General features: G+C 41.9%; 1 protein-coding gene across 1 annotated transcript in view; it reads right to left on the bottom strand.

Annotated features, from left to right (window-relative positions):
- Positions 1-10744, bottom strand: part of klhdc8b (kelch domain containing 8B) — a gene marked incomplete at both ends in the record, with an annotated part of 130554 nt that extends 119810 nt beyond the window's left edge. Inside the window, one exon of the mRNA XM_079179578.1 lies at positions 10354-10744. Coding sequence (XP_079035704.1) covers positions 10354-10744 — 391 coding nt within the window. The remainder of the gene's footprint in view (positions 1-10353) is intronic.
- Between the last annotated feature and the right edge of the window lie 11687 nt (positions 10745-22431).

Genomic DNA, 22431 nt, shown 5'->3' with positions numbered 1-22431 from the left:
TACTGGTGTCATCGGTCACAACATATTAGGGCTGCCAATGTCAAGCAATTTCCTTAATCCATTATTGGATGTGTTAACGTTCAATCAAGCCCACTGTTCACTGGAGCCGCTTATTAAAACAGCTGGTCCCAAGGATGGACCAATGCTGTCGTTAGGTTTGGCAATCTCATGATTTGATGTGATTCCTATTGCTTACTCCAGCACACTGTGTGCCAAACCACTCCCTCCACTGAGAAGCATTATGAAACTAAAACGGGCAGTAAAGTTAACTAGACGGTCTCTGTGTGACCGAAAAGAAAAACAGCAGATAAAAGTGAAAAAGTTTGATAACCGCAATTCTTTGAAAGCATGTTTACAGTCATGTGTTTGTATATGATGGAACTGAAATGAAAGTGTGATTTACTGAGAAAGAAGACATGGTTGATGAGTCTGGAAAGAAACTGGAAGTTTGTGTCGCACTACACGGTTGTGGCTCCACAACAGGCTGCACACAGAAGGCATGAGAGGTGTTTCTTTTTCATACCACTGCAATTAATATCCATTTAAAATGCACAAAAGGCACAGGAGGGGATCAGCGGAGCAAAATACACAGCACTGTAACCGACTGCTACCAAAAACCTTTGAGAGGAAACACTGAAAGCTCCTGCATTATAGCTACCCAACTTTCCTCTGCGAAGAGCAACCGTTTGATTCACAGAAACTGCTGAGCAGTCTGCTCTGCTGTGTCCTTCTTTACCTTGTTAACACAGAGATGTAGAGACGATTTAATAGGCACGATTAGATATTTCCCCGAGGTCCAATCAAACTTGTGCAGAGTCCGCGGTGCCCGGCGTGCTGGGCGCAGTGTTCGCAGCTCTCTGCGAGCTCCACAAATGTTCTCTGCAACTTTGCGCAAGATCTTCCGCAGAAGTATAAATTAGTCACAGCCGTCACTAGAGAATCCATCCTGTAATGAAGTTCCTACACTTCACTGAAAAAACTGAGAATTGTAGATTAACATTGAGCTTCGATGTCAAGGAAAGATTTAGAATCAGGTCTAGTCTCGTGTTGCGTAGAGCTTCATAGCTTGAAGTCGTGGAACACTGTCAAACCAATGTCTGCATTTTTTCTGCATTTTAGTTTTTCAGTACGATATTCCTTTAAAAGGTCATGGAAAAAGAATTTGAAACTGTATTATTGTTTACTTCGTGCCCTCCCAATAGTCTCAAACTACAGTGGACGTAATTGATACTTTTACACTTATTTTGTGGCCTGTGCAACAACACTTTCAACTAGTAGCATCAGTGCTAGGTGCAGTAAGCTTTGCTATACATTTCAGGCAAGGCACCCACTCCTTAGATATTTCTGTTAGTTTTTACCAATCACAAATCCAAACGCGTGTTCCCACCTCACAGCACCGCAGAATGAGACAGACTCTTGCATAATTCATTCTGAGGCTCCAGGAGCCCAAAGAAACAGGTCATTGCAGGATGTTCAAGAAAAAGATGTTGCTACAGGAAGTTTAGAAGCACAAAGAAAGTAGAAACACAAATATTTAGAATTGGAGGCAACTAATAATTTGAAACAACGCATTGCAGCTCGGCTGCCTTCAAACCATCTTCTATCTCAAAAGAGGAGAGAGTGAAGTCTTTCCTGGGATTTTGTTGGTAACTGACTTCACACCCCCTCCACCACTTTGAAGCCATGACAGCATGCCTTCATCTCCTTCCTGGTAGAAACCTACTTTACATCATTCGGGGGCTTCACAGGCCCTGTGGAACGGTTCTTTGTCAGCCGCAGACAGCGACTGTTGCCTGAGGAGAGGGCAGTGGCCGGTAATCACAGACCGAGGGGGAAAAAGGAAATTATACTCATCAGTGCAGTGGGAGTGTGACACTTTTGAGTCACGCTACAGCAGCAATTAAAAGCTCTGCATGGAGGGGACTAAAATCTAGATGTTCTGAGGGAGCAGTGGGGGGGGGGGGGCTGCATTTATTATACACTATGATGCAGGTCTCTGTGCAAAGGAATAAAACATACATGTTTCACAGTTCACTGATCCCTGAATTAAAACAAGTGAGAGGGGAAATACAACTGAACAGGGCAAAGTAGGGGTGTAAATATACATTTTGGAAAACCTAACCTGAGAGTCTCAGCTGTGGCTATATCGATACAAATCTCATAATCCAACTCACTGATCGGTCATTGTTCAGTAAAGAAAAAATACATTTTATATAATATATATAATTGTCCGTCACATCATCATTACAGACAAAAGGCAAACAACTGTTGGAATCTAAGGTTATTATCATTACATTACAAATATGGCCAATGAGCTGTAGTGAGCCATATTGATATAGGACAGGGGTCTAATCCTAACCCAGACGTCGTTGTATCCGGACCTGGACTTATAACTATACATATTTAAGAATTATTACATTTTGAAGGAGCACTTCTATTTTAACAGGTGCAGCTTTTCCAGCCTTTACGTCCAGGAAACACACCGACCAATGACATGCGTTGTAAATCACTTCACGTGATGCTGCTTCGCAAATCAAATATGTGTATTCTGATTAGCACCGCGGCTTTAGTGAGATTCACACACAGACGGGAGAGACTGGGCGAGAGGCCCAACAGTCGGAGAGAACGTGAGTCAAGAAGTTATTTCACGTGACGTTCTCCAAAAAGAGAAAGGTGGTCAGAGAGACCAGAGAGACCAGCGTCTTTAACCAAGAAAGGACAGAGTCTTGAATGTTAATTCTGCCCACAGACCGTTTAAAACCAGTATGTCTCATATGTTCAAAGACTGTGACGCTTTATTGAAAGCAGCAAAGTGAAGCTCCACTACGAGACAAACGTACCCACTCACATCTGAAATGGAGGGACAGAAAAATCAACCTTAGAGCCCAATATGATCAGAATCCTAACACATGAATTCACTGACCAACAATGATGACAACAGAGAGAATAGAGCTGAAACAAGTGGTTTAAATAACCACAGATAGAAGGTTGGACCCTGAACACACATTTCTCCTTTTAGAAGATGAGAATATAATGGTTTTCTTGGGTGACATCACTTAACACCTGAATGAACTGAATTTAAAGCTGCAGGGCAAAGACAACCTCGGCCATGAACTCCCCAAATACAGACAGTTTATTAAATGTCCAACCAGAGAGAAGAACATGTTAGACCACTGTTACACCCCAGCGGGGCCTATCACGCCGTCCCTCGTGCTGCACTGGGTCTCTCTGACCACGTCATGGTCCATCTGATTCCTGCATACAGGCAGAAACTCAAGCTCTGCAAACCTGTGGTGAGGAAACTCAAGCAGTGGACCAGTGAAGCTCTGGAGGACCTCCGGGCGTGCTTGGACCGTACAGACTGGGATGTTTTCAGGACTGCTACCAACAGTCTGGATGAGCACACAGAGGCTGTGACGTCATACATCAGCTTCTGTGAGGACAGTATACCATCATGCACCAGGGTGAGTTACAACAACGACAAACCCTGGTTTACAGTGGAACTCAGACAGCTAAGGCTGCACAAGGATCAGGCATTTAGGAGTGGGGACAAGGACTTGTATAAAGAGGCAAAATACAGGTTTAGTAAGGCAGTGAGAGACGCTAAACGTCTGTACTCTGAGAAACTACAACACCAGCTCTCAGCAAGAGACTCTTTCTGGAGAGGTCTCAAACAGATCACCTACGACTACAAACCTAAAGCCCCCCACTCCATGAACGACCAATGCCTGGCAGACAAGCTGAACGAGTTCTACTGTAGGTTTGAAAGACAATGGGACAGTCCTGACCCCACCGGCTCCAGCAACCAGCCCCAGACCACCAGGTCCCCCTCCCCCAGCTCAGCAGGGGCCCATGCCTCTGTACGGTTCTGATTCTGAATTCAGTTATTGTTAAATTATTATATTAATTGTTCTAAAATAAAGTACTTTATTTTCAGATAAACATTTTTCAAAATCTTTCTTTAATGTTGTTTTTATATTTTGGAATCCAATGAGAGAAGCACATGTATTTAATATTAGAGTCTGTATTATTTATAATTCATCCAGTTAAATCTGACAATAAAGGTGATATTATTCAATTGAACTTTCTTCATTTGATTTGAGAGTCAGTTGCTGACTACAACTAATCCACTCGCTCCCTCTGATCAGTCTAAAAACAAACATGGCAGTCACACACGTGTTGCCAAGGAACAGCAACGCTCGCCAGAGAAAGTCAGGAAACAGACAGGAAAACAGCCAGGGGGCGTCTGGTGAGAGGAGAACAGGAGGAATCAGAAGAGGAGAGGAGAGAACAGGAGAGGAGAGTAGTGAACAGGAGAGGAGAGCACAGGAGAAAACAGAAGAGGAGAGAAGAGAAGAGGAGAGGAAAGAACAGGAGACAACAGAAGAGGAGAGGAGAGAACCGGAGAGGAGAGGAGGCTCTAGGGCTGCAGTGTTAGCAAAGACATGTCAATCATCAGACCACCATCTGAAACACACACACACACACACACACACACACACACACACACAGCTTATGCATTTTGAAACATTCTTTTGCACCTGTACCTCTTGGCTGCAGAATCGAAAGAAAAAAACAAAACAACAGGACAGAATCAACCCATTGCTGCCAAGCTGACAGTATAATGTAGACACTGCTCTTAAAGATAAGTTTAGGGTCGGTTCAACATTTAGTGAAGACAGACGACAGAACTATTCAATATGTCAGACATGTGGCAGCAGCTTCAGCCCTCAACCTTTGAACCAGTTCATTTGAACACTATTCTTGCAGAGAGGCCGATGGGATGGAGACAGCAAAGATTGTTGATGTTTAAACTCCACACCTTAAAACAACGTGGTCCCTCTCGCTCCCACTGTCTGTCTCTTCATGCATCCGTGGCCTTTCCCCTGCTGGAGTAGTGTTGTGATTCATTGACCTAAGATGTAATCATTCTCAAAATTAAGAGATAAGAGATAAGCACCTGTATTAAATGTTATACGTTTATTTAAAAATTGTGCGTAAGGGATTTAAAGTAATTCTTAGTTGCCGTAATTCTTAATTCTTAGTTCAAATCTTAACTTGCAGTGATTGTTTAGATTGATTGCTTCAAATTAGGGGGTTCTAAATAATGCTATATCAACTCTTTGGTAAGCAGCTGAAGAACTTCTGATGATTATTTATTCCCTGTACATTCCATAGAGTAACAGGTGATGTTGGCGTTTAAACTGGATATTAAACAGCACAGTGTGTACAACTCAGGGTCTTCATACACACAGTCATGCAAAGATAGTAGTCCCGACAGCCTGAGAGGACCGGTAGGAGGATGTAAACACTAAGGTGGTGCTCTGACTTCTTGGGTTAGGCTCTAGCTTCGGGCCTTCATCTTCCCACCGCTCATCTCTTTCATGTGACTCTGATCTCTCCAACTACGATAAACAAAACAAGTGTCGGCAGCAGAGCTGAATGCAGTAAATGAGTCTATTCTTGTCTTTGTTGACGCAAAATTGAAGTAATGAGCAGCGCCGAAGCGGTAATCATAACACCAGAGCATCCGAGAAGTCGTGCGTTTTGAATTCTACGCCGCAGATGACAAAAGTCCCGGATAAAGGTGAAGCTGATGGCTGACTTTGTAAAATGCAACTGCCTTTTACTACAATAACGAGCCAAAGGAGTCCCAGGAATGAAAGGAAAAGCATTCATTGTACTGCGTGGGTCAGGATTAGGTGCGTGTGCTGTATTTAAATGAAGCAGCAGGGTTTTAAGGCCACTGTTTTGCACATGCCGTGCCCGAGCACTCATCCCCGCTCTGCACCTCCGTCAGCCTCACACCGAATCTCATTTACATCCTGTAACCCTCACGGGCAGCAACAACTGCAGCAGCTTCACGTGATTCAGCTGCAGGCAGACTGTGACTGTACACGGGGTTCTGCAAAATGAAGTGTTCCTCCAAGTCCTGGAGCTTCGGCAGGGATCGTAACTGTAACGCTAAATATCACAGAAAACAGTGGAGTGTGTATCTACTAGGGCTGCACGATTATGGCTGAAGTGATCGATTATTTATATCAATATTCAGATTATTTATTGGGGTTTTTCATTGATTTTAGGGACAGAATGCTTCACATTTAAATAAACGGCACTGCTTTTACTTCCATTTTACTTTGTGCTACATTCCTGCTAAATTACAAATCTTTGCATCAAATTAAGACCGGTCCGTGTTCACAGTTCATCTCCTAGAAGACAAATAAAATGGTCCCAAAAAGTTTCCCCCAAAATCCAATCAACAGAGCGCTGCTTTCATTTGAATGTTGTGCTACATTCCTGCTAATTAACAGATAGGCATGCACAACAGCAGACATGATCCTCGTAGATTAACAGTGAGACCTACTGTCTCAGATTGATACATTCCACAGGATGTACTGGTGGTGGGGATTATCAACTACATTCAATTTCTTCTTCCTTCCATAATGACAAGTGGAGACAGTGAGGGTGGAATGAATAACTGCAAATGAACAGTGTGAGGTCCCTGTCTCGTGTGTGTTTCCTTTGTATTTTCCAGTTCACACTACAGCTGCTCCAGTGAATCTCCTCCGCAGCACTCACAGGACATGAAAACACCAGCGCTTGAGCTGTTAATGTTGAGCTTTTCTTGAATGGGACTTTTTCTTTAATGAGTGTGACAGCATCCACTTAGGGAAGGTGTTTCGACTGCAGGGCTTTAGAGCAGCACCAGTTTGTAGCTTGAAGCATGTCTCGTCTCCGTCCTCATTACAACGCACTGCTAAACACTGCTCTGTTTGGTAAATATAAATATGTAACGTACAACATTATGAAGGTGTTGCTGAAAGCCATGTGGCTTAAAGTTGTTTCATCATGACTCGGAATCAGACAACATTTTGACACTCAAGAATAATGTTAAAACTCTAAGGCGTCCCATTGCCCCTTGGTTACAGTTGCCACTCTTGTCTATAGTTGGGCGATCTTCTCCAGAGTCAAATGGTCCCATCTTGACCCTGTGATATATCATTCTGTCGCTGGGGGGGGGGGGCAGTGAAAATGTTAACTTTTGAAAACCCAAACGCCAACACATATAGACATTTTGGAAATGATTGCACCTATGTTTCTACAATACATGTGAAGCTTTAGCCTGAGACAATTACAGAGAGGAGGACTGAGTGCCCGCTATGTGTTTGCAGAAAAAGTGACAGAGAGAGAGGAAGAGAGGAAGGTGGACTTTGCTCGCAATGTATCTTGTATGTTATTATTAATAATAGTAATTTAAATGTCAACGTCATAAATGAAGCTCTGAAGCTTCAAACCATTCGGTACAGCCCTAGTTCAGTCTCTCCTCAGCGTCGTTCAGTACAGAGGACAGCGTGTGTGTCGGTGATGCAGGCGTGAAACCATGACGGGCAAATACACACTAACCTAGTCTATTATTGAGATCATCATCCATCGGCCCTGTAATGCTTTTCTTTTTTAGCATGCCATAAGCAGTTTACAATGAGGGAATATTTCCAATCAAAATTCAAAGGACCTATTGCTTCTTTGGAGCTTCTGTAAAGTAATGGGTCCTTGCTCTCAGACAGAAGGAAACAAAAGCAGCCTGTCTTTTTCCAGTCATCGACTCTTACTCTCAATATCACATAAATGATATCGTGGTAAAAGACTGAGGCCAGGGCTGCATGTGCCAGCAAATCTCACCAGTTGATGATCCATGTATAAGGCATGAAAATAAAAGAGCAGCATTGTTCTTGTATTACAGGGTAGGACACCTGTCATAGAGCATGGCAGCAGTCAGGACACCTCCAGTGGACGTTCCAGTCAGAAACCTGGCCTGTCAGCAGTAAGCCAGTTACGCTATGTTCACACTGTTCACACACACAAAAGCAATAACAGTAGCCGGCTACACTGTTGACACACCTGAGTGTTGCTTAAGCCGTAGTTATTGCTTTGTTTTTGAAGGAACGGGGAATGGTGAAGCAAAACCATATGATGGGTTGACACTTCACTGTGTCATTGAAGCGCTAAGTGTTGTAGATTTGTGTTTTCATACCTTAATAACTGTAATTTTATTTCATATCCCTTTAATCCAACATGTAATGCTGGCTTTGCACTGAATACAACATCCCTAAATGCAGGAAGAATCGAAGTGATGTGCATTACAGTCAACAGAAACCAGTCATACAGTGTGTGGAATAAAAAACACAGAAATATTTCCTCGCTTTGTCTCTATTACCCTGAAAGGTCATATTGATTCCCCGGTTTATCACGCCAGCACTCGACCGTGTGCGGCCTGAGATATAAACACAGGAAATTGCAGCAGAATTTCAACAAGTGTATCACACTTCTGTTCTCTCTCAGTGTCAGTGCAATATTTCAAATCTCTCGGTGTATCTTTTCCCCTATTATGGCCTGCGACCGCTTCATTTTCTCGTTTTTCTTCGTCCCACTCTTCTCTCTCTTCCTCTGCGCCAACATGCACAACCTCAGACAGCCTGCACACGCCTGGGGAATGAGCATTAAGTCCGCTATGTTTATTCAGCGGAGGTAGACTACATGACGTCTGGCTCCTCCACACGAGCTATGTTTGACATTTGGCCAAAGCACACGAGGTAGCGCATACACAGACGGAGATATCGCAGTAGACTTTTACTAACAAACACGTACAACATATTGACCATTTATATCATCACGATCTTGGGACTGCCTCACTCCCATATGTTCTAAACCTGAGCCCAAGTTGGGCACCAGCGTCATGGTTTCTGAGAGTAGCCATCGACCTTAACGCCACTTAGCTTTAATCACAAGCAGCTTCAACTGGAGAGACACTTTAGCAGCTTCACAGTCCCTGAAAGAGCCTGGAGGGGCCTCTTCCAAAATGAACAGCTAATTAGTTCACTTTGCTGCTTCAGAGGAAGGAGTTTGTTGGCGCCGCTGTTGTTTCAAAGTCTTGTGAATGTGTCAAAGCAGCTGCATAATCCGCTCTTAATGAGCCCGCGTGAAGGTTTTGGCAGTAATTGATGGGGTGAAGGCACAGTGGTCCCGCACTGACAAATTCAGAATATCAGAGCGGAGAAAGCACTGTGATCAAGTGAACCTGTCAAATGAAGATGTGTATACATCTCGTGTGTACGTGGATGATTAATATTAAGGAACGCTACAGAGCACCTCTTTACTCACAAAAGACAAACACAACATTTCAATAGAATGAAAGATGTAATATAAAGCACAACCTATCCTGTAGAGCAGAAGTTTGAGAGATTTTTTTAAACCAAAGTCTGGAAAGTATAGTTCATAAATATACAAAATAAACTTCTATTCTTCTCTACAATGGCTTCTTGACCTAAGACAGGCGCAGAAAAAAACAGCTTCTCTGTTCATTCTTTGTCAGATATTTGATCAACTGTTGCCAGCTAGCTGATATCAAATTCCAGCTGACTTTCTTTGGTTTCCAGGTACTCAAATAGCATTTGATGGCTACATGCCTTGAGTGCCATGTAACGATGCAACAAAGACTGAGGCTAAAGCTACACGTCCCGAGCTAAAACGTTAGCTTCCTTACCAACCGATGATACATGTAGTAGAGATGGGAATTAAAGAGCAGCTTTGTTATCCCTGGTATTATACAGAAGCAGCCACCTATCATTTCTGTATTATCAAAAAAAATGTAAGATTTCTTTCTAACAGAACAGGATTCAGACGTTTACTACAGAAATACATGATAAGTTACAAACAACGCAAAGGTTAGATTTTGATTTACACAACAAAAGGATTTAAGGTTGAGTTTAGCAAATTCATCTTGAGTTAACTTTGATAGTGTAACATCCAGCAATGCTCCTCAATGGGGCTTTTTATAATGTAACCATGATTAAATACTCCTGGACCTGGCCCTGGGAGCAACGCTATGGTGGCACTGTAGGTAACTGGTAAGCCATCCTCCAAACTCTTAACATGCCACGTATTGCTCTTACTACGTATCCATGCTGAATCCTACAAAGACCAGACAACCCACCGGAAAAGATTCATTCCACCAACTTACACAGATATCTTAGGCTTTGATGGTCAGGAAACACAAACCTTACGACTAGACAACACACAGAGAGACTGGTCAGTAACGACTGGAGTTATGGTGGTAGACAACACAGCAAATCCTGCAAGGATGCCGCCTGTTGCGTGTTCTTGTACCAAAACATAAACAATAACCAGCAGTTTATAGTCAGTGCAATTTCGTCACACCATAATCATATCAATAACCAGCTCAACGGTGCTGATGTCTCCCTCTCTTTAGGTGAGCGTAGCTGCTGTTTACCGACAATAATGTTGCACATCTGGGATGAAAAGCAGCGTTACACACAAAGCATTCCCCTTCCTTACCTTTCTCCACAGTGGTGACTCCCATGGATGGCTGACTCAGGCTGGCCCTCGTCTCCCATTTGCCCTCGTCGGGGTGGTACATCTCCACTGAGGCCAGCGGGGTCTGCTGCTGGTTCATGCCCCCGAGCACCATCACCTGGCCTCCTAACGCCACGGCCGAGGCCCCCGCCCGCGCAGTGGGCAGCGGCGGCAGCTGGCTCCACGTCTGGCTCTCTACGTCCAGGACCTCAACGCTGTCCAGGGGCGTGCCGGTCTCGTTGCAGCCCCCCAGCACGTAGAGCAGGCCCTCGTGGTAGACGGGAGTGCTGTAGACGCGGCGCTGTGACATGGGGGGGAACTGCTCCCAGTACAGGGACTTGACAGGACTCACCGCCATCTCCTGCACAGGCATGTCTCCAGGACAGAGAGGAGGGGACACACCATCACACACCACGTCGGGGAGGAGGAAGAGGGTAGAGGGAGGGGGTCGAGTTACGGGGCTCGTTTCTGTCTGTTTGTCTGACCGCCTGAACCCTCGAGTCACCAAAGGGACAGAGACAAGGGGAAGATGGATAGATGAAGAGTGGACAGAACAGGGAAAAAGAAAGAGAGAGGCAATGAGGAGAACGTCTAACTCGCTCTTCAGCCAGATGTCACGACTCCCTCTCTACTCAAATCTGTTTTATTCATCCGGCTGTTGGTGTTTTTCGGGCAGCGGGGCCTTCTGCCCTTCAATCCCCCTCTATTCCTTTCTCTCCAGCTCTCTTCTCTCCTTAACTGAATCCCGCCCGGAGGTTATTTTGGTTAAAGTTTTGGCTTGAGTATATTCCTGAAAAAAAAAAAAAAAAAAGATTCTTGAAGAAGGTGTCCGAGGGCTTAATACTTAATCCCACAAAAACCTCAAAGTCAAGAATGGAGGAGTTGAAGAAGGGGAAAATGAACCAGTAGGGAGATGGCACTGGATCAAAGACCCGGGAAGAGGGAGTTAAGGAACACTGACCTTCACTATTGCCCTCTTAATCCAAGGGAAAGCCTTAATGGCAGAGAAGTTTATACCTTCAAACAAAAGGAGCTTATCCAGGTCTGTGAGTCCCCCTCAGCTGACGCTCCACGGTTCTATTTGCACCCTGGTGATCGAGCCTACAGTGAAAAATAAACTTAAATATATGAACTAAAGTCTTTGAATGAAAACTCTACAGGAGACTTCCTTGCAGTTTAGGAAAGATCTTTTTCTCTTAATTAAACCAGGATTCCTAATCCCTGAGCGGCGTTCTATGACTCGCTGTCAGGCACAGGGCCTTGTGAGCCGTGTGCTTCGCAGCTTCCTGGTAGCTTTGGAGAGGATGAGGGTCCCTTGGCGGGGCCCAACCTGGAAGAAAAGACAGCACAGAATTAGATGAGGAATGGAGTGTAAATTAAGAGCTAGAATCACTTAAATGAAAGCAGAAAAATAACATCCTGTTTATGTGCTGAACAACTATATGTCTTATTCTTTCCAGTGGCTATATACTGACTAATTAGGTAGCAGCCCAAAGAACGCTCTGCAGTAAAACTAGGCAAGGGTTTGTGAGTTTGTGTGGGTGCATTAGTTTTGAGTACAGGTGAGACGATAAAATACAATCCAGGAAGTCCGGTTTGAGTAACAGATCCATGAATTTAAAGGTTTATCAGATCAGATGAGACAGAACGGCGGCGATAATTATGTTTCAGACAAAATGTGAACCATTCTTTAGAGCAGGGGTCTCAAACTCAAGGCCCGCGGGCCAAATCCGGCCTGCCACGTCATTCTATGTGGCCCACGAATCCGCCAGCAAAAAAAAAAAAAAAGACTTGAGAATAAAAATATCGCCGTAGTCGAAGTTATGAGATAGAAAGTCAAAGTTATGAGATACTTAAACACAACAGTCATAGCAGCAGCTCTTTGGCTGGTTACTCTACATTTGACATATAAATGTATTGTGAGTACATTGAAGACGACTTTAAACGTGGCTTTACAACACATGAAATACTTCACGGGGGATTGTGCAAACGCACCTTTGAAAGGATTTTAAGCTTTGAACAAAGTTATTGTAATAACTTGTGTTTGATATTTGTCTTTGCTATTTTCTTTAAAGTGTGATAGAGTAATGTGGGTTTCTTAACCCTAAATTAAAAGGATTTAAGTTATAATAACAGAAATGTGCTTAAATATATTTTATATATTTATATAACTGCATGTACAATATTTTAACACTTGAATAAACAATAATCAAATGCAGAGACAGTTATTTACCAATATGTTAGGAGTAGTTACATCTGCACAGTCTTACATTTACAACCGGCCCTTTGAGGGCGACCGTGATGCTGATGTGGCCCAGAGTGAAGATGAGTTTGAGACTCCTGTTCTAGAGCAATGCTTCAGTCTGTATTTTTACAACACAGTAGTTTTTAACAACTTGATACGCAAATTCAGCAGAGCAGCATCGCTACATTCAATCAAACAACCTCTCAAATAGAAACAAATAAGTATTAAAATATCTGATATAGAGGAAGGCCTCTGTGTTACTTGAATTATATCGAATTGCAACAACAAGGCCGGTCCATCTGTTAAACACATCAAAGGTGACAGCATGACAGAGATTAAGATTGTGGAACTAGTACACAATTAGTTAAATTCCCAATTGTGAGTTTGCAAAACTGTCTCTAACTCAGAAGCAGACAGAATGAAAAGTAACCCTGTCAGGTATCAACATAACAGCGTGGCATTCAAATTACAAAGCATTTTGTAATCAGAGTCACATTTATACTGTTGACAGCAATGAGATGTCTGGTTGTGCATGAATACGTCCGTGTGTATGTGTGTGTGTGTGTGTGTGTGTGTGTGAGCACACTGTGACCCGAGGATTGACAGGGAAAGCAAAGACAACTTACTCCATCACCTCAGCAGAAAACATGTGTTGGAATACCAAGAGTGTAAGCAATTACGGTCGTCGGATTCGAGGCCGTCAACCAGTAACGTTAACGCGAGTGAAACAGTGAAGCCAAAGGGTCACACATCGCTTGAAGAGGCATTTGCTCGAGGCGCTGCATATGACAAGAAAAGCAAGCGGTGGAGCGACATTACGAACGCAATAACGACCCATCTATGCAAAGACATGGTCCCGCTACAGACAGTGGAGAAAGACGGGCTCAGAGCAATGAATAAAACACTGGATTCAAGGTACGTCTGACCGGGGCGACAATACTTCAGCCAAACTGCTATCCCAACATTATAGGAACAAACGAGCAAACCCTATAGTAAGTAAAGCCTTTATACATGATGACATTAAAATGGTTTCATATTCTATGTACTTCTGACAGTAGAGTAAGTCACTATAAACCTATATTAAAAACACAGTCACGGAAAAAATAAATACTGTGAAACCGCCAGAATCTTAACAAATACCGTGAAAAATCAATCAATCAATTATTTCCTATTTATTTGAATTGTGTGTTTTCTGCAAATAACCACTATAGATTAGAATAACAAAGTAAAAAGGTAACATTTAGATAAAGAAAGCAACATAATATTCTGTTCCTCAATTCCTCCTCTGCTGTCCTCATCTTTCAGCTCAAACACACACTACATGTATATATTCAGTATACAGGATAATACTCTATCTTCATAATTAATGAAGCCTTCCTCCAAGTCCCAATTAGTGGCCTGAATGGTACGGACATGCTGACCTTTTCCAAGTGAGATGGCAAGAGAAAGGAGGACGACATCAGAGAGGTTATTAACTAGATATAACTATAACTAAAAGCAAGGCCGCTTTGAGTGACAGGTGGGTGCTGTCACTAGCTGTCTGCTAGGTTTCACTAGAGTAGTAACGCTACCGTGTACGATTTTATGTGACAAATTGATTCATTGAATGAAGAGGTCATAAGCTCAAGCTTTTTTCGTTGAGTGAAATTCTAACATTAGTATTTATTTTCATGTATATGTTAGCATCTTTACCAACAGGCTACAAACCACAGGGTTAACTTTAGCCTGCTAGCAACAGCCTAGCTTGTTAGCCTTAGCTAGATTGGCAGCTTCGAGCAAGTTGGGCGTGTTTCAGAAACCAGGCTTCATTAGGCCGGTCTCAGCTCCATCCACCACAATATGCAAGTCTGCCACCGACTTCATCCACAAACAGCAGCCGGACCAAAACTCCTATCACAGTGAGCAATCAACCCTCAATCATAGATTATAAACGTGGAAGTCAATGGTAACACTGTACGAGAGCAGTTACCACCAGCAGTTGGATCTGATTTATTGACCGCAGCATACCCTCGTGTAAAATAGCGCATACTGCCGATACAACGTATCTCCTGTCCATGTCTCTATCTTCAGCTTCTCCCTTGTGCGAGTGGGTGGAATGAACAGTATGCTGGTGGAAAAACAAGAAAAGCAAATCAAAGATGTGAGATTGTGAATGTGGATGGCCTACCAGTATACAGTAATCCCCTCATGACGAGTCCCCAACGGTGGGTTGAACCCGAACAACAAAAGGCTTTCTATGATCTGATACAGAGAGTGCAGGGAACACACTGCTGCTGCACCGCAAATCTCATAGCAACCATTTCTGGCACCATCAGGGGTTTCGTGCACTTGCCATTATTAGCCCTTATTTGTTATTTGTGTACAGGCATAATATGGCTGTGAACAAATAAAAGCTCATGCATTTAGTTTGGGAATTGGCTAATCCTCTTTCCTGTTTGATATCAAAAGAAGAAGAAAAATGAAACTAATTAGTTTCTTAAAAATACATCAGGAAGTTTGCTCTTGTTTCTTTGTTTTAAAAACTTGGTTACATATTTGATCTTTACATATGCAGTCTCACTGTAAATGTATTTGAGAGAGAAAAAAAGAGAAATTGGTGGGTAATGTTTCAGTAAGTTATTGATAATAATAACACAATTGTCAATGTCATGAATGAAGCTTTGAACTAGTCGGTACAGCCTGACTTTCACACTTTCTTGTGATATCCATCTTTCTCAATCATCACCATTGCAATTTGTTTCGTGTTCTGGTGTGAAAAAGTTTTTGACGTCAAATGATTAGTTCTGCATCATTATACCACCTGTCATGCCTCTGAGCCCCACTAAGGGGACGCACCCAACCCTTTTAGAACTACTGCTGTTTAGCCTGGAGGCAGGACATGCTGCATCCCGTTTGTTTAATCTGTAAATAAACTGAAATGTAAAAACAGCAAGAGTGACATGCTGGAACACTTAATGCGACCACATGGTGACAACGAAACTGTGCCTGTGACGAACACGTGTGGACAAGCTTTTAGAGCTGAAAGCCCCACTGAAGAAGTAACTAATAACTGTATGGTTTGTGTTCCATCTATATCTCAATACATTGTATGAATACTGTTGCCAGCACATGTTGATGAGTATTTGATGTGCATCAGCATTGCAATGCCTATGAAGGCAACTACATAAAAAAAGTTTTTAGTTGTTCTATTATTTATCAGTGTTCTGTGACTTTGGGAGGCAAATAAATATATAAGGATTCTGGCGCACACATACTGAAAAATGTGGGCAAATATTCATGGCTGCTTAGTAACATTTGATGTACAATATGCAGGTTAAGTCTGGCTGCTAAATTTAACATGTAAAGCTTGTCATATCATAAAATGCTCTGCACCCACCTCCTCACGCCTCCGAGAAGAAAAGAGACATCAGTCCTTCCTGTGGATCCCTATTACTTCCAGTGGCTCTACCAGAGAGATTAGCAGACATGGCAAACTCAAAATTATGCAAATGATTCTGATTTGGTTCACAGTTCATTACTGGAAAATATCATCTCTCTCCTTTGGCTCTCAGTCTTTGTCTCTCTGCCCTTATGCTGTGTGCTTGATGATGCCACAAGCGGGTGACTGAAAGGCCAAGATGAATTTTGAATTGCTTGTGTTGAAACCATTGTAGGTGTTTCTTTAAGGATCTAATTGAGCTGTTTCATTATACAATAACCAGAAGGCTAAAGAGTAAACAAGGTTCTCCCAATGCTGAGCGTCTAGACGTTATCATGCTCTCTGGTTATCATCTTTAAACCAATCGTGTTAGAGCGTGCGTGGCAGATGTGATGATGACCGATACTCCCTCGGGTGCTCTGTCCCTACTAGTAACACATGCTGACAGCCTGGCGCAGTGAGCCAACAGCAGAAAGGAAATATGGAGAACATTTACAGCAGTATGACTCTTTCCAGGTCCTGAACTTCGATTTTAACTTTTGGTAAAAAAACGTTTTACAAAATGACCAACTTACTGCATTATTAACCCTGCCTCCTACGGCTTCCCTGGAAGCGGTGCGTATGTAGCACAGTCTGCACCGTGACACTCTTGAGCTGAAAATGTGTCCCACTCGGAGCCTGAATATGGCTTTATGTTTACATACGAATCTTGCCCACAGCAGCCTTATATATATATATATATTGAACGCTTGAGAAAACTAAACAATCAAAGTCCTATAGAATCTAATTCACCACACTAGGAGGGGAATACAATTATGGTATATGGCTATAGAAAGGCTGATGGATTTCTGGTTCTAATGGAAACCCTGCGGGGCCCTGGTCTGTCCTTAGAAACAAACAGTGGCAGCTAAATACTGGTAAATTAGTCTGAGATACCAAACAGCTGTTTCATCAACCACTGACACAGTCAAGAGGGTATTTTGTTTTGTGCGACAAATGAGGGTGGAAGACAGGCTAACTGATCAGAATGTACATTTAAGTAACAAGACCGTTCGGCAGCACAAAGTGCCATCAACACCAGACACTTCTCAATCTTTTCTTAGCATAGAACCAAAATAGGACTTTTACCGTCATCCTGGGACTTTGCTCCTGTATTATAGAGCGTAACTGTGAGGGAGGGACTTTGCAGAAGTCGGCACAAGGGTCTCTACTGAGATAGGAAATATAACCATCATCTGGCAGGCCTCCCATGAGACAACAGTAAAATCAGATGGTAGGGACAGCTAGAACTGCTGAGTTACAATAAGTAATATTAAAATAACACCTAAAGTCTCTGGGAGATCAGATGTGGCTGGCAGTCAACGTCCTGTATCGATTAAGTATAAAGACTAATCAAACCAAAATCCTCCATGTGTAGACTGAATCCCATAGTCAATACTAACATTTTAGTGATAATGAACAGCAAGAGAATGATTACTTACTCCACAGTATTTACCAACAAGCTCAATATGCAGCAAATGCACTTCAATGGCTTATTTTAGCTTTTGGAACAGCTGCTTTGTTTTTATCATTTGGCACTCAATAATGCTTTTAAGGAGTTTACAGAGCTTCTGTAAAATTATACAAAATGATCGTCCAAAAGAAGAGAGAGACAGACATAGATATAAATACCTCAGACTGAAGACACATATGTTACAATACCCTTTTTTTTGGTTTTGTTTTTTTACATTCAAAGCTTGTATTGAGGTTTTCAAATGAATCTTCTGGCTACTGAAACCACTGACCCATGAATACATCACACCTACTTTAAGTTCAGCCTTGAGCCAGAAATGTACTTACAGTGCCGATGTTTGTGCAATAAAAAAGCTTGGCGAGGAGTGTTTGTTTGCGATGCACCAATGTCACATAGCCAGACCTCAGGTCTGCACATTTTGACAAAGATTTGGAATATTAATACGACTTTTGTGTTGTTGTTTTTCTGAAACCTTTATGAGGTTGATGGTCTGGCTGTCACAGATATGCCACAGACAAATACCTCAATGTAATTACATGCCATGTATTTTGGAGTGGATCCTAAATCTGGCTGACGCCCCTTCCTTGGGTTGAAGTTCTGTAGTATTTTATTAGACCATATTCACTTATAGAACCTGGATCTGCATCATTTTAGATAGATTGAATATATTTAAATAATTTCACACTTACAAAAACTGCGAGACCCTTTAATATTCACCCTGATACAAAAAAAATACATTTTAAATTATTGTTTCATTAACCAGAGCGCCAAAGTTTGGAGATTTGCTTGAAGCTAAAATGTCAGCCACTATTTGACTGATTATTAAACTTGATTCAACAGCTCTTGCAAAAGCACAGGTCAGTGGATTTAGATCCTAGAGTCGAAAGATTTTAATAATGAACGATGGCTCCTGCTGTGAACCATGTGTAAAATCCCAGGTAGTGCATCAAAAACTGCAGATGTAATCCACATATTTCTTCCACATATGGCTACAGGTTGGCTTCAACTGCAAAAACAACTTTGTACAATAAATCAAAAAGCATTTGTAAATGGCAATATTGGTAAGATATTTTTCATTTGCAGGTTAGGAGAGGTCTGGCCATGAAAATAGCATTGAAATTGGTGTGAGCAGATTGAAACAGAGTACAATCTATTGAAAGATGAGGAGAGGAGATCAATAAGAGAGTTTTACCAACTTGGCCTATATCAGTATCTCACCGTTCCTTTTATACTCTTCTTTGAAGCAACAACCACAAAATGACATTCAGCTAATACAAAGTTAGTATTTGGTGAGGTAACGTTAGCAACCACCTACACACGGCATACAATGTAACGTTAAATCACTATGATGATAATATCTGCAGATTCATCCGTCGCTATCATCAACCCCTGATTATAACCAGAGACCTACAGTTCAACTGTGAAATGTAAAGTTAGCTAATGAATGACGAACAAAACAACCCGACGTTGTGCTTCCTGATAACAACAGAGGATATTTCGTCTCACAGAGCTAACGTTAGCTGGTTGTGAAAATACCCGAACAGTAATGTAACAATAGACTGGTAACGTAAGCTAACTCATTTAAAATAAAACCAAATGTCAGCACATGTATCTAACATTAGTCAGTTAGCTAACAGTAGAATGCTAATAGGTCTCCCAGACAGCTTCAGTTGTAACACCTTCTAAAAATATCACAATGATAGGTTAATATAAAGAACTGAGCTAACTGCCAGTTTGCTACCTGACGTTACACCAGAGACTTATCACGGTGTCACATGAAGCATGAAACAAATTAAGCATGTACAGTATGTACACACAAAACTAAATAGATATTTATATTTAAATATACTGTATATGTCATCGGCTCATAAAAAATATCAAACATGCAACAGTTGTAATGCCGTCTTATTCTTAATTCCCAATGTTTCTTATCGTGGTGCCATATTGATGAAGTTCCTTGATCAAAATTTCGAACATTTAGTTTGAGGTCCGCACATCTCAAATGAATGTGGAATTGTTCCAAATATTTAATTAAATGTACAAAGAAAAAAACCTCTTTCCTTCTCATTATTTTCAAAACATGTAAAAATGACTTTGTCCTGAAATTGTATTGTTTGCCTGGTTGTTCTTCTTGGAATAACACTCAAACATGTCAGAGATAAAGAGCTATACATGATTTAGACAAGCCATAGGAGGATTTCAGTTTAAAAAGGGTTTAAAAAAAATCCCTGTTGGGTAACATCTGCCAAGCAATTCTTTTCTGTATTCTCCATAAGGTACAATCACCAGGGACAGGTACATGGCCCTTAACAAAAGCTCAACAAACTGGATAGCACTTACTGAGGCAAAAGCAGCTGGCTGCTACTCAGACGAAAAAAAGACATCACAATGCATCCACTGCCACCATCCATAAAATCGTTTATTTTTCTGCCCCTTATGTCTATCACAATCAAAACGATCACGGCAGTTTCCAGTCTCCAGTGATGTCAGCGGCCTGTTTAATCTGTTAAGAAAATGGTAACAGCCCACATTTGCTTTTATTGCATATTCTCATCATGGGAATGGCTCACAGCGAGAGAGATCTGTCTTGCTAATGTGTAGCCTACATATTAAAGAGGACGAGTTTCTGTGATCACACTCTGAAACAAGTGAATTTCCCTCGACACAATGCGTGACAGTGGCAATAAAAATCCCACTGATTCGTGTGAATGCAGAAATGTGCTTATATCGTCTTGAAGTAGTAATAGGTGTTCATGACACTAGCATTTAAATAATAGCCTAAGTAATGGAGGATGAAGTTGTGGAGGTGTTGATGAGGGGAAGTACAGAGAGATAATTATGGATTATAATTGCTCAAAATCAAAATGCTGGTGAACAATGCTCCCAGTGGTTCGATTGGTATATTTGCCCTGCTCATGTCCTCAAATTTCATTTCCACGCATTCTAATGAGCATCAGGGTGAATCTTTAACTACTGTCTCGTGAACGAGTTGAATAGGAATCACAGAGTGACTTAATTCAGTAATAATGCTGTGAATGCTTAGGAGGCAGCTGAGCTTCCGAAACTTCTTACAGGCTTTGAGCCACAGATGCTGACAATCGGTACAGAATGTCACGTGTAAGGTCAATTACACATGATCTCATTTCAAATGCATCAAATGGTATTTCAACTTGAGGGAGCGTTGGCTTCTTTTCAATTGAAATCAATAAATGAACCAAAAGAACAAGGTTTGTATATTAAAGATGGAAATTAGTCACACAGCAGCGCAGGAGACGGCTGCACCTTTTGTTTTCCTAGAGGTACAGTAAAAGCACAATAAAGCTCGGCATCGTATCGTGAAATCTATCTACCTCAAGTTAGCGAGTGTGTCTTGAGTGCGTATGTGGTTTGAGTTTCTTGGTTTGCGCCTCGCTGCCTTTCTGCTCTGTGCTCTGATTCTAGTTTTCATCCTGACAAGCTAAACCTAAAGTGTATGACTCAAACAACTTGCATAAAGAAAACGTTTGTAGGCGAGCAACCAACCTCGATATTGCTAGCTGATGGCCTGAGGTTTTCTGTTGCTCTTTGGGTTATTTACTTCGCTAAAACTAACATTGGTGATCCTGGATAACAGGGATCATGAAGCTGGTTATCACCCGTCTCTGTTAACACTGAGATTACACTGTTATCACCAGCTACAAGCAGAAGAGGCGGGTGGTTAACCGCTCCGTTACATAATCCTTGACGTTGCATGACACACACTCAAGTTTTGATCAATTCTGCAATTACATCCAACAACAGCCGCTTCTTTGACCACAACATATAATCCCGCCCCAAAGCATACTCTGCTTTATGGTCTGTTTGACTCTAAATGGACCATCATTTACTAAATGAACATCATGATGTATTGATGAAGACTTAAAACTAGAGATTGAGACCATAAACTCATGTTTACAATGTTTACTGAGGTAATAAATCAAGAGAGAAGTAGAGTCATTTTCTCATAGACTTCTATACAATCTAACTTCTTTTGCAACTAGAGGAGTCGCCCCCTGCTGGTCAGTAGAGATAATGCAAGTAAGACACTTGCCGCCTGGGACGCACATATGCGGACACAGCTGAGTCCCTATCTTGTGCATCCAATTGCAAAGAAGCCTTGGAAAGACACATGTAATATTTAAGTTTCTATTTATTTATTTTTTATCTGAACTGTAGGCGGGGAGAGTTTTCTGACACCCTTCAACAATCCAACAGGCTCTTTGTTTGAATAATAATGATCACTTTATCAAGCCCTCTTGAACCAAGGGAAATGTCACATGTACATCCAACTGTTCATGTTCAGATTAACCTACTTTGTTCAACCTGATTGAGGATGTGGGAGATTACTCACTGATGAAGAACTCGTGAAGCTCTTTTATTAATGTTCTCTACAGTCAAGGTCACAGCGAGGGCCAAATGATCAAATCTCCTTACATCTGAATCTTCAGAAACTAATAATCCTTGGTCAGCTTTCGGGCAGCTCACAGTGCCAGTGTGTTTCTACATGAAAGAGAACTTGGCGAACAGAACGCAAATAATCTGGAAAAGGCAGAGTGCTGTACCAGCATCTCGATGCTTGATGGTTCTCTGACAGTATGCCAAAGTAAAGGAAGACAGTAAAAAACGTGCCTGTTTGAAATTCTTCTTCTAATCACAAAAGACAGGATCATATCTGACAGGAACTACATAGTTATCCAACAGAATATTGCATTTACTCGTCACAGGATGTGAGTATAAGACATCCACAAAGGAGTTGAGGAGTTGAACATCTCTCTCAAGCTCTTTTTTCACTCTTCACACAATCACTTCAGGCACCTTTTGGTTCTATTGAGACACCATGACTACCTCAGTGTTAGGCTCTACGGG

This window comes from Pholis gunnellus (genome assembly GCF_910591455.1).
Source record: "Pholis gunnellus genome assembly, chromosome: 2".
Classification (NCBI taxonomy): domain Eukaryota; kingdom Metazoa; phylum Chordata; class Actinopteri; order Perciformes; family Pholidae; genus Pholis; species Pholis gunnellus.
Note: the sequence above shows the minus strand (reverse complement) of the source record. Positions and strands in the feature narration are given on the sequence as shown.